At 34.8% G+C, this 14,541-nt stretch overlaps 1 protein-coding gene across 1 annotated transcript in view; it reads left to right on the plus strand.

Moving 5' to 3' along the window:
• MAP2K6 (mitogen-activated protein kinase kinase 6) overlaps positions 1-10,578 on the plus strand; it is a 45,072-nt gene extending 34,494 nt beyond the window's left edge. The window contains exon 11 of the mRNA XM_031965715.1: positions 6,023-10,578. Within this exon, the coding sequence (XP_031821575.1) occupies positions 6,023-6,100 (78 nt within the window). The 3' untranslated portion in view covers positions 6,101-10,578. The remainder of the gene's footprint in view (positions 1-6,022) is intronic.
• Positions 10,579-14,541: the final 3,963 nt, after the last annotated feature.

Raw genomic sequence — 14,541 nt, forward strand, 5'->3', positions numbered from 1 at the left:
GAAATTTGAACTTAATCTCCTCATTCTAGATCCAAGAAAATGATGAGGGAGATGTTTGAGACTGGCAAGAAATCATGGAACACCTTTCAGTTTCTCTGATTTAAGCTTAGGATTTAAATTCTGGCTAAAGATCCAACTATGTTGTATCAACTAAATTGTATTCACTTCAGTTGGATGACCCCAAAAGAAAGGAAAGAAGAATTCTTGGTAGTTTTGTGACCTGAGAAGGGATAAATGGTCTTATTCTAGCCCTGAATGACCTTAGTTTTTCTCTTTAAGTTCCTTCAGCATCTATTCATTTTTTCCTGGCTCTGAAGGTAGTCTGGGCCCTTCTTTCTTCAGTGTTTTAGTCTGTACAGAATTTTTGCCATCCCCATTAATGAGGTAGCTCCCAAAGCTTCAGAACTCTGAGAGCAGTTTTACATTGGGACTGAGGGCTTGTGATATGGTCCAAGAGACAGAATGATTCTTGAAAATTTTCATTCTGAATGTGGCCTTCTTTTCTTACTTCAGTTATGAGCAATTTGATTACCTGGTTTGTGAGGCCCTGTTATTCTTTCTATTCCACTTTAAGTATTCAACAAAAGTTTCAATTTAACAAGTATTTAAGTGCCAAATAGGCGTGAGACTTTTTAGTAGGGTTTAATCCTGATTAAAAATTAATTTTAACGTTAGGAGTAGATCTCGAGGTGTTATTTTGGACTGAAATGCAATTTGAATATGTTTTTGCTTTGACACCAGTTGTCAGGCAGAAAGGTGCAGTTTATTCATATGTGTCTGTGTGTATTTAAAAAACAATGCATTTTCCTTCCAAGTGGCCTCTTATCATAAAGGTTCACTGGAGCACATTTGAGGAAAGATGTTTGGTTCCAACTTAATACCCACTGGCAGCTGTGTTCATTTCTATTAAGCTACCTTTCCAGAATATCTTAACACTGTGGTATTTTATGGCTGACATATTAATGTTGTGAGGTCTTGTGGGTTTTTTTTTCTTATTCTTCTTATGGCTTTAGACTTTGCGGTACTGGAATGGACTTCTCTTTTAAGACCATAACTGCTCCCTGTTTTCCTGTGGAGTTGAGGTTTTTAATGGAAAATCTGAGTCCAAACTCCCTGTCTCTAGCATTGGGAAAACAGATGCTGAGATACTATTGTTCAAGTTAGAAGACTAGATGGACTGAGAGGGGAGAATCTCTTTGAGATGAAATAGAGCATGAACAGAAAGCACTACTAACAGTTTGCCATTCCCATCTGATGTGAGGAAAATGGGGTTTTGAGTTGGTTTGTTTTTGACTTCTTTCCTTCTTCCCTTGGACTGAACTCAAAAATTAATAAATGGGTCATGCTTCCTATGAACCCCAAGATAAATTATCTACCCTTTCAAATTATTACTAGTTGGTATGATTCAGTAGGATTTACTGTTAGGAGATAATGGTCAGTAGTGATGGGTATTTTGGCTAGGTCTAACTCAGGACAATTAAATACAATAAAATACCTTTATTAATCACAAAGGATAAAAATGATACAATTGTCAAGTTTAAAAAGAATACCTATTCAAGTAAAACATTATTCCTTTCTGCCTCAGCACTTACCACCAGAATCAAGGCTACATCAGAAAGATATGGTAGGATAGTAGACATGCCATTAATCACCAGCTCACCATAAGCTAGCTGTATTACACTTAGAAAGCCCCTTAGAGGGGCAGGGAAGTCATATCAGTTATTTATGCCTCAGTCCTCTGACAACTGAATCCCCAAAATGGCCCCCTAAATGGAAAACTAGTTTATCTCATACAAAATAGATGGTGTTCTTATCATATCTCACTCTTTTGCAGTAAGATCCAAAATTTTTAGACGAGTTACCATTAAAATGATCTTAAAAGAAGTTGGACTTCATAAACAACACTGGTAGAGCTTAATATAAATAATAAAAATGTAAAGCAATACAATCTTCTAAAAAGTAAATGCCAAATATAGTTCAGCATAAGCTTACTGATGTAAGAATAACTATTATGACCAGTAGCAATACCAGGAATATAAGAGCTCCAAGTGATTATACTTCCAACATAATCTTCAATTAATCACCATAAACACATTAGCAAAGTATATAGAAGGTTTTAAGCCTTTTACATGTTCTCTCTCTAAGTTCATATTTGGAATTTCTCTCATTGAACCACTCACTGAAGGTTCATGACCCATCAATCAAAATCTTTTTCCTGAAACTCCAGCAAAAGGGGATGGTATTAAATTTGGGGCCCTTTGGGTGTCTTTCTTTTTCTGTCCAGGTTAAATGAAGATTCTTCTTCATCTTTTCAGGGACTCAAGGTTACCACCTAGTTAGCTAAAAGATCTCCTTTTTTCTAGGCAAATTCTTGCCTGCTAAGGGTATAAAAAGACACTTTCATTTCCTTTATGTCATTAAATAGTTAAATTGTTGTTCAGTCTTGTCTGACTCTTTGTGATCCCGGAGATCATAGTATGCAATACTGATTATGGTATTTTCTTCACAAATATACTAAAGTGGTTTGCCATCTACTTGTGAAGGCAAATAGAGTTTAAGTGACTTATTCAGGGTCACATAGCTAGTAAATGTCTGAGGCCAGATTTGAATTCAATTCTTTCTGATTCCAAGATCCCACTTCTACAGGCTGATTATCTGTTATCTTCTTGTCTACCCCATGTTTTGAAAACCATACTTTAAGTTCCTCCAGTAAAAGATCGTATTCTGTCCACCTAATGTGCCATGGGCACAGTGCTTTCTCCTTAAGCTCCTGTTTGTGTGCACAGTGCAAGTTGTTTTCTCAAACTGCATCATTATCCTAATCAGACTTCACTAGTTGATCTAACTAAGCCTTGTATAATGGTGTCAGGAGAGACCCATAGATAAAGGGTGATGATATTCAAGTGGGATACTACTCAAAAGTCAGGTTCTCATTGTACCTGAAAGCAGCTAGATCATAGGAAATTTAATGTCCTTGCGAGGGAGCACAAACCCAATTTATCAAACCCAGAAAAATTTTTCATCCTTTCTCTTTACTGTCCCTGTCAGGGAATCAACTGTAGAGATAATTCATTTTTGTGCATCCCTTTCTAAAGAACTCCCCATTTCATCCCTTAATCAAAACCAAAAAATATTAGTGCTAAATTATAGTGGCATTTTCACAAGACAGTAGGAGTACCTTGAAGACCTCATTAGTGTCAACTCCTCATAGATTGTGCTTTTTCTGCTTCATGGAGTAGACTAGCAGGGGTCCTCAAACTTTTTAAATAGGGGGCCAATTCACTGTCCCTCAGACTGTTGGATGGCCGGACTATAGTAAAAACAAAAACTTTGTTTTGTGGGCCTTTAAATAAAGAAACTTCATAGCTCTGGGTGAGGGGGATAAACGTCCTCAGCTGCTGCATCTAACTTGTGGCTGTAGTTTGAAGACCCCTGGTGTAGAGAAACCAAATTTCCAATTCAAGTCCAAATCCTCTGAGCCAACCGACTCCTAGGAATGGCCTCTCTTCTTCATTAAAGGGAAACCAGCTCAATCCACTCAACATAAGTGGTGTGTTATAGTGATTAATGCTGACAAGCTACCACCAGTGTGTGTGTGTGTGTGTGTGTGTTTAGTATATGATTGGCAAGGCTGGATGTGGATGTATAGTTGCGTTATAGTACCTTAATTTAGAGGTTGTATCCAATGATTTTGGTGGTGGGTGGATGGAAGAAGGTAGGCTGTATAGGTATGTTGGATATCTTATTACAGTAAAATATCCCATATTTATGATGGTATATTTTTATATTATACTAGGTCTGCTGCATCTTTTGTACTTTAGGGCCTCCTAAATGGTGAATGAGAATCTTATTCATCTTATTTTTAGAACTCTATTTCTCAAAGTCTTAATTCTAAACCATGAACTGGTGACTTTCAGAATGCTTTGTTGTCTCTTATTCTTAGCCCATTACTAGAAGGAGAAATGGGTTCCTTCCCAATCTTTTATAGCCTCAAATTCCACACAGGAGGACGACTCATACTTTCTATTTTGACAGTGACTGCTCATGACACTGACTTCCTTGGTTTCTCCCTCCCTTTGTGGTTCCTACAACACTTTTCTAGCTTGCAAATTAAAAAAAAAGGTAGGGAGGAAAACATACCCAGACTTATTTTGGAAGAATGACTTTAAGGCAATTTGTTGGATTTCATGCCCAGACCTCCTGAATAAAGAGCCAGGGTGGGAGCTGGAAGTTGTAGATTTGTTTCAGGAAACAACTTTCATTTGTCCCCTCATCTTAAGTACTTTGAGAAAATTTCTTAAGTGTTCAGGAAATGTGGGGAACCCCCTGCCACTCAATAATAATAAAAATGATTGTAAATAACTTGGTCAATGCAAATTGAGATATGAGCACTTTGTAATTCAGAGATTGGTATTGTATGTCATCCCTAAGGACCAATCAGGTAGGTTAGAACCCAAGAACCAACCAACTCTGCTCCTCAGCTTCATGGAAGAATGACTTCTGTTGATGATATATAAGGATTTCCAGGATCAGAGCCAACTGTTAACACAGACTAATGTCATTCCTTTGGTTTGCAGACTAACAATACCCAAAGTTATTTTGGAAGAATGACTTGAAAGCAAAGTTGTTGGGGGATCACTGGGGGAATATCTATCTTTTCTGAGTCTTTTTTTGGTTTTGTTTTTTTCTTGATCTGATCTTTGAACTATTTCTAAAATCTTCCTTAGGCAGGCTTTGGGTTCCCTACAAGGTGACTCACTGTATACTTTGCTGTCAGGTTTAAAATAAATATAATGGGGAAAAAAACATCCCACCAGGTTATATATATGGAAGTTGAAAACTTAAATCTCAAAAATAAGGGAAATATGAAGTGACTCAGCTATGTAATAAAGTAAAAGGATAACATTTTAGTTTCTTAAATTGTTATTTAAAACAATCCTAGCAGACATCCAGGACAGAGGATAGTGGAGATCCAAAAGTGTTTTTGTTATACCTGAAGAATAATGGATTCTGTTAAAGAATCATTTCATTTGGAATGGGATAGGAACATGTTTCTTTTATACAGATTCAATACTCACACTTTGAAAGCAGTGCACTTACTAGGAATGTAACTGAGGAATCAGAGAATTTTATCATTCATGTACATGAAAAAATCTTTAATTTTTTTCCCCAGAGCTGTTATGAAGAAGGGGAAATGTTTTTCTAAGTTCTGTTCATTTGACATATGAAATGCCTGAATATTTACGTTTTCCTTTTCATCCTCTGACCTCTAAAGTTGTTTTAATCCCAAAGATACTCAGTATATAGGCAATATACCTTTCTTCCTAGAAGGTCTTCTCAAGCATGAGCATAAATAATGACTATTGATGAGATTTGATTAGTATTTTTACATTTCTATAACGTCAAATGCTTTACCAATTCCAAAACATCTTACATCGCCTCACTGTCATGTATTAAGGGAAGCTTTATAAATTTAATAATTTATTAAATCAGAAGCTTTATATGTTTAAAATTTTATTAAATCTGCCCTCTTACCTTTTCCCTGAGGAGGTCTAAAGGGAAAGGAATGAAAAAGGAAATATTTATTAAACTCTTGTTACTTTATGTGCCAGGCACCATGCTAAGTGCTTTAGAAATATTTTCTTATTTGAGCTTTACATCTGAATTACTATGTGACTCTGAACATGTCACTGAAGCTCTGCCTACCTCAGTTTCTTTATCTGTAAAAGAAGGGTAACAATAGTACTTACTTCCAAGGAAAGTTGTGAGTAGAAAATGAAATAACATTTGTAAAATGCTTTGCAAGTCTTAAAGTGTTATATACCTGCTAGGTAGTACTAGTACTAAGTTATTATTACTTATGAATGCCTACTATATTTTGGGAACTGTTTGGTGAGGGCAGAAATCTTAATATAGTTCTAATGGGCTCACCTAATAAGCTTCCTAAAGAAATCTACATTTTTTGTTAATCTGCTATGTAAGTGGCTAATAGTGATGTTATATATTTCTGTTTTCTCCCCAGCAACATCAGTTTTTCACTCTGCATGAATCCAAAGCAACAGATGCAGCATCTTTTGTAAAACTGATTCTTGGAGACTAAAAACCATTGGACTCAATCACTTGGCCCTCCTGTGGATTGGTGGGTTTAGGGGATGGAGCTTCTTCACTAAAGCATCAATAGAAACTTGGCATTCAGATGATGCTGATGCTTATTTTTTTAACCTTGCCTCTCAAAAGGTTGTTTGTTTATTTTGTTGTTGTTGTTGTTTATTTTTTTTCCCAAAGGGGTCTTGGAATCCATAGTGTATAGAATGAACTGTTTAGTCAGATGAAATATAATAAGGCTCAGACTTTACAACTTTGAACAGGTGATTAAATATTTAATGACATGTCACAAGACTCCTTAACCTTTTAAGCCTTTTCCTGTTCCTCTCCAAGGAGAATACATTTGTCTGGGTTAATAGGTGCTATGGTAGTTATGAAGTCCTATGTAGATTTATATTTTGTTCTTCCTATTGTTTTAATATTTATGCTTGATTTGAATAGATTTTGTTTTATATGAGGGAGACCTTATGAAAGAGGAGGCTATGATGTCAATATTCATAAGGCTTTACAAGGGAAAAAGTTAAAGAACCTTTGGTCTCTAAAAGGAACAATTTAATATGCATCCTTAAGAACTTCAATAACAACATTTTCTTCCCAAGAGCCTATTCCAACTGCTGCTGCTGCTGCTACCATCTTCCCAAACACCTTATTCAATACTGGGTATTCATTAACTATTCTGTGTGATATGGTAAAGTATCCCAGTACTACCTTGTCCAGTTTTGGAAGAAGTAAAATCAATTTATCGTGGCTCAAAGTGGAGACATAGCTTGCTTCTCGTGGCATTTATGACACTTTTAACTTGAGTGTGATATATATCTACCCTCCTACAGAAGGAGGGCATATGTGTATGTGTCTGTATGTGTATGTATGTGTGTGTATATTTGTTTTTGGTAGGCAGTGAGCCTTGCCAAGTATCTTCTATTTATATTATTCTGTGTTCAGTAAGAATGATTGCTTATCAGTGTTGTCTTGGGAGCTGGAGAGGGATGTTATATATCCAACCAATCAGGGAACTGGTGCCTTTTTCTGGTTCTATCTGTTCTGAAATGTGTAGGCCACAAATATTATTTCTTTATCATTGTGGCTAATGGAGTGTTTATTCTTCTCAACCCTTGCTCAAATGAAGGAATCTCACCTTTAATTATTTATCTTCTAAGTAGAAGGGCTCTATCAAGGAAAAATTTTGGGATAGGTTGTTGTTTCTTGAATAAGATGAGGAGAATCAGGGAGAGAAGTTAGTACTGTCATGCTGACTCCAAGTTTCTGTAGCCTGCAAACAGGATGAAGCCTCTCACTGATAATACACAGTCACTAGACACAGGAAAATTCCATTGGAACTCTTAGGAGGGTACACTATCTGATTCTTCCTGTGGCTGCCTCTGGATCTAAGTTCTATATTGATGGACTCTGGGTGATTATAAGACCAAGGAGTGCCAAAGGTTCCAAATAATTTTTGGATGTGCTATAATATTGGAACTCCTTTTGGTATTGGAAAGAATTCTTACCCAAAGCATCCTCCTGAAGTATGAGAACATCTGAAGTATGAAGAGGGTTGATCACAATTTCTCACAATGTGGGTCATCACCTAAACACTAGGAAGCAATGATTTGCTCTACTATACATTTGGAAATGGAAATACAACCAAATCTTTTTTTTTTTTTATTGCCACTGTTTCTTTAGTCTCCTTCACTGTTACCTTTTAAGTGCATTAGTGCTTGATGCAGGCAAATGCCATGCTTTTTTGTGTCTACTTCACATGAAAGAGTATCTCTTTCCTACAATTCTTATTGCAACTGTACTGAAATTGTCACCAATATACTTGTCCAGCTTTGGAAAAGAAGCATTGAGCCAATGGACATATAAATGTACTTTTTTCATCTTGCTCTGTCTCCCCAAGAGAAGATATTTCTGTGATAGCCTCAGAAGATGTAAGGAGAAAGAGCCAAAATATTACAATACACTCAGATTTGCATGTTTTTATTTAGACAGAGGTCTTTTTATTCTGCTTAATTTAAAACAAAGCTATCAATCTTCATGATTTTTGAATAGCCTTAAATGGTTCTGTAAGTAGGGGAAATGTCTTCTTATAGAAGAGAAGGCTGAAGTATATGGTCAGAAAAGAAAAGCTTGTTTATGTTTATTATAGTGTGTACTATTTCTATTTATGTGAAAATATGAACTATGTGGGGGGAAAACAACAGAGAGCATATTTGAGTTTCATCTTTAGATAAAGTGTGAAGATTTTCTTTTTCAAAATAAACCAAAAAATCTACCCAGAGTTAACCAGAAAAGGCTTGACTCTCAGGCCTTTTCTCTATAATTCTGGCTTTACACACACATATGCATGCATATATAGGTATATATACGTGTGTACATATATACTTATTTGTGTGAAATATACACAGGTACATGTAGAGTCCCATATATATATATATATATATATATATGTACTTGATTTATGAATAATCCATACATACAAATGAACCACAGGAGAATCTATGAGTGGAGCTTTTGCCCTCTATGAAGCCAACCCTCTGAATTTAAAATACTTGGGAACGATTGACATATTAGACAACAATATTGATTCACAGAATCCTAAAATTGGAAGGGATCTTAGAGGCCATTGAGTCTACTCCAATTTTGACTTAGAATCCTCTCTACACTGTACTTGGTAAGGGGTCATACCATCTCTGCCTGAAGATGTCCAGTGAAAGAGAATTAACTACCTCATGAAGCAGTCCATTCTGCTTTTGGATAGCTCTAATAGTAAGAAAGGTTTGCCTTATGCTAATCCTATTTTGCCTATTTGCAACTTCTGCCCATTGTTCCAAGGTCTTCCTTTTGGAACCAGGCAGAACAAGATTAATTACTTTTCTACACAATGACTCTTCAGATACTTAAAGATAGCTATTGTTTCTCCTTAAATTTTTTTTTCTTTCCATCTAAACATCCTCATTCACTTGGTTGATACTCATATGGCACAATCTTGAGGCTTTTCACACTCCTGATTGTCTTCTTCTGTAAACTCTGTAGGTTATAAATAATCTTTCTAAAATATGGCACTCAGAACTTCATTCCATACTCTAAATGTGTTCTGATAAAGGCAGAACATAGAGGTAATATCATTTCATTTGTCCTAAACATCACGATTCTCAATGTAGTTTAAACTTTTATTGATTTGAAATTATAGCCAATTTAATCTCTCCCTCTTTTTCTAACTGTTGTGTAGCTATGTCTCCCCATTTTGAACTTATATGTTGGTTTTTTTTTAACTCAAATTTGATTTTATTTTTATCAAATTTCATATTTTAAAAATTTGGGTTTATGACCTAAAATTTGTCAAGATTTTTAAAAATCTTGATTCTGTCCCACAACAAATTGACTATTTTTCATAGGTTTTATGTCATTTACAAATTTGTATGATTTCTAAATCTTTGTCAGGTCATTGGCAAAGATGTCACGATACCTTGGACATAGTATCTATACACTTTGGTATATAGATATATAGTATCTATACAACTCTTTGCAAATGGAAACAAACCATTAATGACTGAGTTTAGCTACTTAGTGTAGAATCCATGTAATTATAGTATATTCTAGTCCTAGACTACATCATTCTTATCTTTGCCACAAGAAGAGTATGTGATACTTTGTCAAATACTTTCAATGAATCAATCAGTAAACGCTTGCTAGATATCTAGTAGAGCCAGGCGCTATACTAAATGCTGGGTATATAAAAAAGGAACCAAATTTAGGCCCTTTCCATAATGAGTTTATTATCTAACGGGGGACATCTGGTTAAACCCAATCCATGTTCCTGAAACTACTAGTATGGTAATCTTATTAAAAGAGAAAATTAGATTAATCTTTCATGACTTGTTCTTGATGAGAACATTATATCTACCTCCTTTTACAGATTTGCATTCTTTTATTAATACTTTCTAGCATCTTGTTAGGAATGAAAGTCTGCTAACCTGACAATAGTTTGTAGATTCAATTCTCTTCTGTTTTATGAAAATTAGGACATTATATGCCTCCTTCAGGTCCCTGACCTTTGAATGATCACTGCCAGTAGTTTGGCCTCTGCTGAATGAATGAATGAACCAAACAATAGAATTTTTTATTAAGCACTTACTAAGTGTGAGGTACTTTGCTATAGTAGCAGAGGTACATATAAAAAATAGACAGTTCCTAGGATGTATTTTATTGGGCATCACCTCATTTATTTTGAGTATCACTTCCCAGTATCCCTTCTGGTTATGCCCTTTCTAGCCCAAAGCTCTTTCTCTCAGGCAAAGAAAATAGAGGCAAAAGAATTAAACAACTCTCATGTTCTTTCCATACTTAGTTAGAATTATCTATTTTCCCTGAGAAGCAACCCAGCTCCTTTTTTATCTTTCCCCTTTCCCCAATATAGCTACTCTACTCTTTTTTTTTCTTTTGCTAAGGCAGTTGGGGTTAAATGACTTGCCCAGGATCACACAGCCAGGAATTGTTAAGTGTCTGAGATCAGATTTGAACTCAGGTCCTCCTGAATTCAGGGCTGCTGATCTATCCACTGTACCACCTAGCTGCCCCATACTCTATTCCTTTTTAAAATTTAAATACTCTTAGCATTAAAAGTGCCATTTCTAATCCAGATGCATAGAATTAAGAAGTGTTTAATAATTAATAGTATTTACCCCATTCTTCTATCCTGGAAATTTTGGATACTGCTGCCATTGGGGAGCCATGTTTCTATCATCTTAAATTAGAACATGAAATGTATTTTCCCTGAGAAACACTATTATAAGCAGAAGTTAGGTGTTGTTGAAAAGTATGAGGCTTCTATCATATTACTGGTTAAGTAGGCATTTGTAGACTGGTCTGAAAACCTAACTATCTTGTATTAAATTGTTTTCATGGGGATATATGTTTCAAATTCCAAACAGTTAATTTATATATGAAATTTGAATCAAAAACTGCTAATAAGTTGGGGAATGCTGAATAAATACAGATACATACAATTCCTGCACAATTCTCAGCCCACAAATTCTAAAATGAAAGAAAAAATGTGCATACAGAAAAAAATGCTATGTTTACTCCAAGTTAATTTGTGAAGGTCCTATATGTAGGTACAGTGAGATATAGTTATATTGCATTTGATTCATGGTGTTATTTATTAAACTGGCTGATTTTTTAAAAATGAAGATCCCTGAACTTGATATTTAAATGACAGAATCCTTTCAAATTTTTCATTTTGGGAGATTGTATACTTGTTATAATTATACTACTACTGTTCAAAACATTTTCGGACTTTTCTTGCAGAAAAGATGTTAGAGCTACAGATTGAAAAGCAATCTAAATTGTTATTTTATAATCTATTCTTATTTTTGAATAACAGTGAGATTTGATTTATCCTTAACTTTATTTGTAGAACTTGTCTCCAAATGACTTTTGATTTTTGTTTTCTGGGAAGTGAACTTTATCCTAAAAAAGTGATTTACACTATTGAGGCTTTTCAAAAGAATGAATTGTGGATTCTGAAAGTGATTCTCAAAGAAGAACTTAATGAATGATTTGAGCAAGGGCAATAGCAGTATTAGGCTATGGCTGATCTTCTGAGGTGACTCCTTTGAAAGAGACAATTCTCATCAACTATATAATTGATGTGTGCTTAAAAATGATTCATAGCATCTGGGCACATGTCACAGCTACAGTTTTTAATTCTACATACATTGAATATCTATTGGGTGCAAGGCATTAAACACAGTGCTCCAAATTTGTGTAGTATATTGTAGGTTTCAGAGTGCTTTCACAAATATTTCATTGTGACTTCTGGGATAGACAAATCATGCTATCTTCATTTTGCAGATGAGGATATAAGTTGATTCAGAGTAAGTGATTTGCCCAAAATTACACAAGCTAATAATAATGGGACCCTGGGTTCAAGCTTTATAAATGACATCTTGCAAAACAGTAACATTATGAATTGAGATTCATTAGAAACAGCACAAAGCAGTAGGTATGCAGCTAAACTTGGAGACAGAAAAGCCTAAGTTAAAGTCTAGCTTCTGACATATAATGACTATATGATTTTGGACAAATCATTTAAAATCCTTATTCTCTTGACAATTCTTTTTAGACTTTAATTTTCTGAAAAGGTACCAATTTGCCTTGATAGAGAAGTTTCTTCATCCCACAGTTCTCTGTATTAGTGATTAGCATACTTTTGGATCTCAGAAGCCCTTTACTTTCTTAAAAAAACATCGAGGATGCTCTTAAAAAAATTTGTTTATAGGAGTTATATCAATCAATAATTTTCATCATTATTATTATGAAAAGTTTTGTCTTTGCTGATCCTCAGATTTTTCAGGTATCCCAGACCATACTGGTACTTTAGACTAATAAAATCACAACTCCAGTGTTTATCCCTATTATGAATTTATTACACATTGATAGGTTTATATGCCTTTAGATAATTTACCAAGCTATCAGAAAATGGAAATGTGGTTGTCATTAACTATTTGCTGATTTCACAGAAAGGATCCAAGCTAAGTGCTCAGGCAAGGGAAGTTTTAATTAAATAATTTTCCTTAATAATTAGAAATGTAAATAGTTATATAATAAACTGCTACTTTGTTCTTTTCTGTAGTGTGTGTTTGTATATAAGAGTTTCACATATGTACACATATGTAGAGAGACATTTTGTCAGTCTAGTCATTTACAGATAGGCTTTTGGTTGAATTTTTGTAACTTACATAGGGCTGTTCAAAATCCATTAGAGTCATCAGTTTTGATGTGAGTTAGGTAGAATAAACAGATGTCTGTCTTGAGTGAGTACTAATTTGGTTGGCTTTTTCATTCCAAAGTGATCAAAGAAAAGTTCTTGAAACCTGCATATCTTGCATTTTAAAGGGTTTTTTTTTCTTTTTAGTTCAGATTAGATATCTTAACATTTGCAATACTTGTAGTCCTCTTTCAAAGTAAGCTGGCACTGCGGCTGGTTTTGTCTCCCTAATGATTCACTAAACTCTGGTCAGACTTTATGGGGAGTTTTCAGCACACAGACAATGCTATGCATATTTAACTGCACATATATATAGACTTGAGATTGAGTTTTTCTTTCTGTTTGCTAAGAATTCAGCAGACTTTGATTCCAGGTTGGAATTATTTTATTTTAGTGTTGTCAGTCTAATTTATGAAGGTTGTTAGATGATGCCCTCTTCATATATTAAAGAGTTGAGACTACTGCATGGTTTTTTTTTTTTTGGGGGGGGGGGGAAATGTGTTTTCTTGGCCTAAATCCAAAACATCTTATATCATGTATCAACTAAATTAAACTTTCCAGAAGAGATAAAGAACACTTTTGTTGCAGAAGAAAACTCTCCTTCTTGCTTTCTTAAATATAATTTAAACATCCTAAAGGGTCATTTTAATGCTCCCTTTCTTGCTCCTTTGTGAATGTATGTTTGTATGTGTGTTTTCTTTTTCTTTTTCTCACAGAGCCTGAACTGTTCTGATTGATTGTCTTCAGCTGCAGCTGAAGGCCAGCCAGCCAGTTTATAGACCTAGTTCCAGCATCAATTCTCGCTTTGAAAAACATGACATTTAAAACCAGCCTTTGGTTTTCCTACATATGGATCTGATGGTTTTGTTAAAGATTGTTTTTGTGTCTTTTCTTCTGGAATACATGCCTCACTTGGACACCACATCCCTTTGACCTCAGAACACCTTTATTTAGGTGCCATGGCAACTGTTGGGATAGATTTATATGATACTGTTAAGTTTTCGTATAAATGGAGGGTATTAATATCATCGGCTTTATTCCAATAGAATACTAATGTTTGTGTTGTTTGCAGTTAGGAACTCTACAAACTGAATTTTTTGTGGTTTTGAAACTCCATATTACTTCACTCTTTGTTTTCTTTTCTTGATTCTTGCCGTTTATCTTTTTAATTGAGGTCGCAACCTCCTTTACTACTTGTCAATATTGTGTTACCAGATGTTGTGGTCTAGAAAATAAAGCAACCCACAGGTCACAGAATCAGAGGAAGTGGGGTGCACACAATAAAGGAGATTTGGTTTCTCCAAATGCACTTGATTTAATATCACTATAGTGTAACCGCAAAGGAGAGGGATTTTTTTTTTCATATTTTAAAACGACACTAAAAATGTGTTTTCTGACAGAAGAAGCTAATTATTTTTGCTAAGACAATGAACTCAGAGGATATTATAAAAACCCCTTATCTTGGGTTTGGAAATCAATTAATTTTTGACATCTATCATAATCAAATCTAATCTCTGAGTTAATTCTCAAAGCTTTATAACTCTTATTGTACTTTGGAAGTCATATCAGTGTATCCATAGAACTCTTCAGAACTAGAGGGACAAAGTTAATGAAATGAATGAAAAATCTATAGTACTAATTAGTTTGCCCCACCTAATGCTTTGATG

Source organism: Sarcophilus harrisii, chromosome 4, assembly GCF_902635505.1.
Source record: "Sarcophilus harrisii chromosome 4, mSarHar1.11, whole genome shotgun sequence".
NCBI classification, from domain to species: Eukaryota; Metazoa; Chordata; class Mammalia; order Dasyuromorphia; family Dasyuridae; genus Sarcophilus; species Sarcophilus harrisii.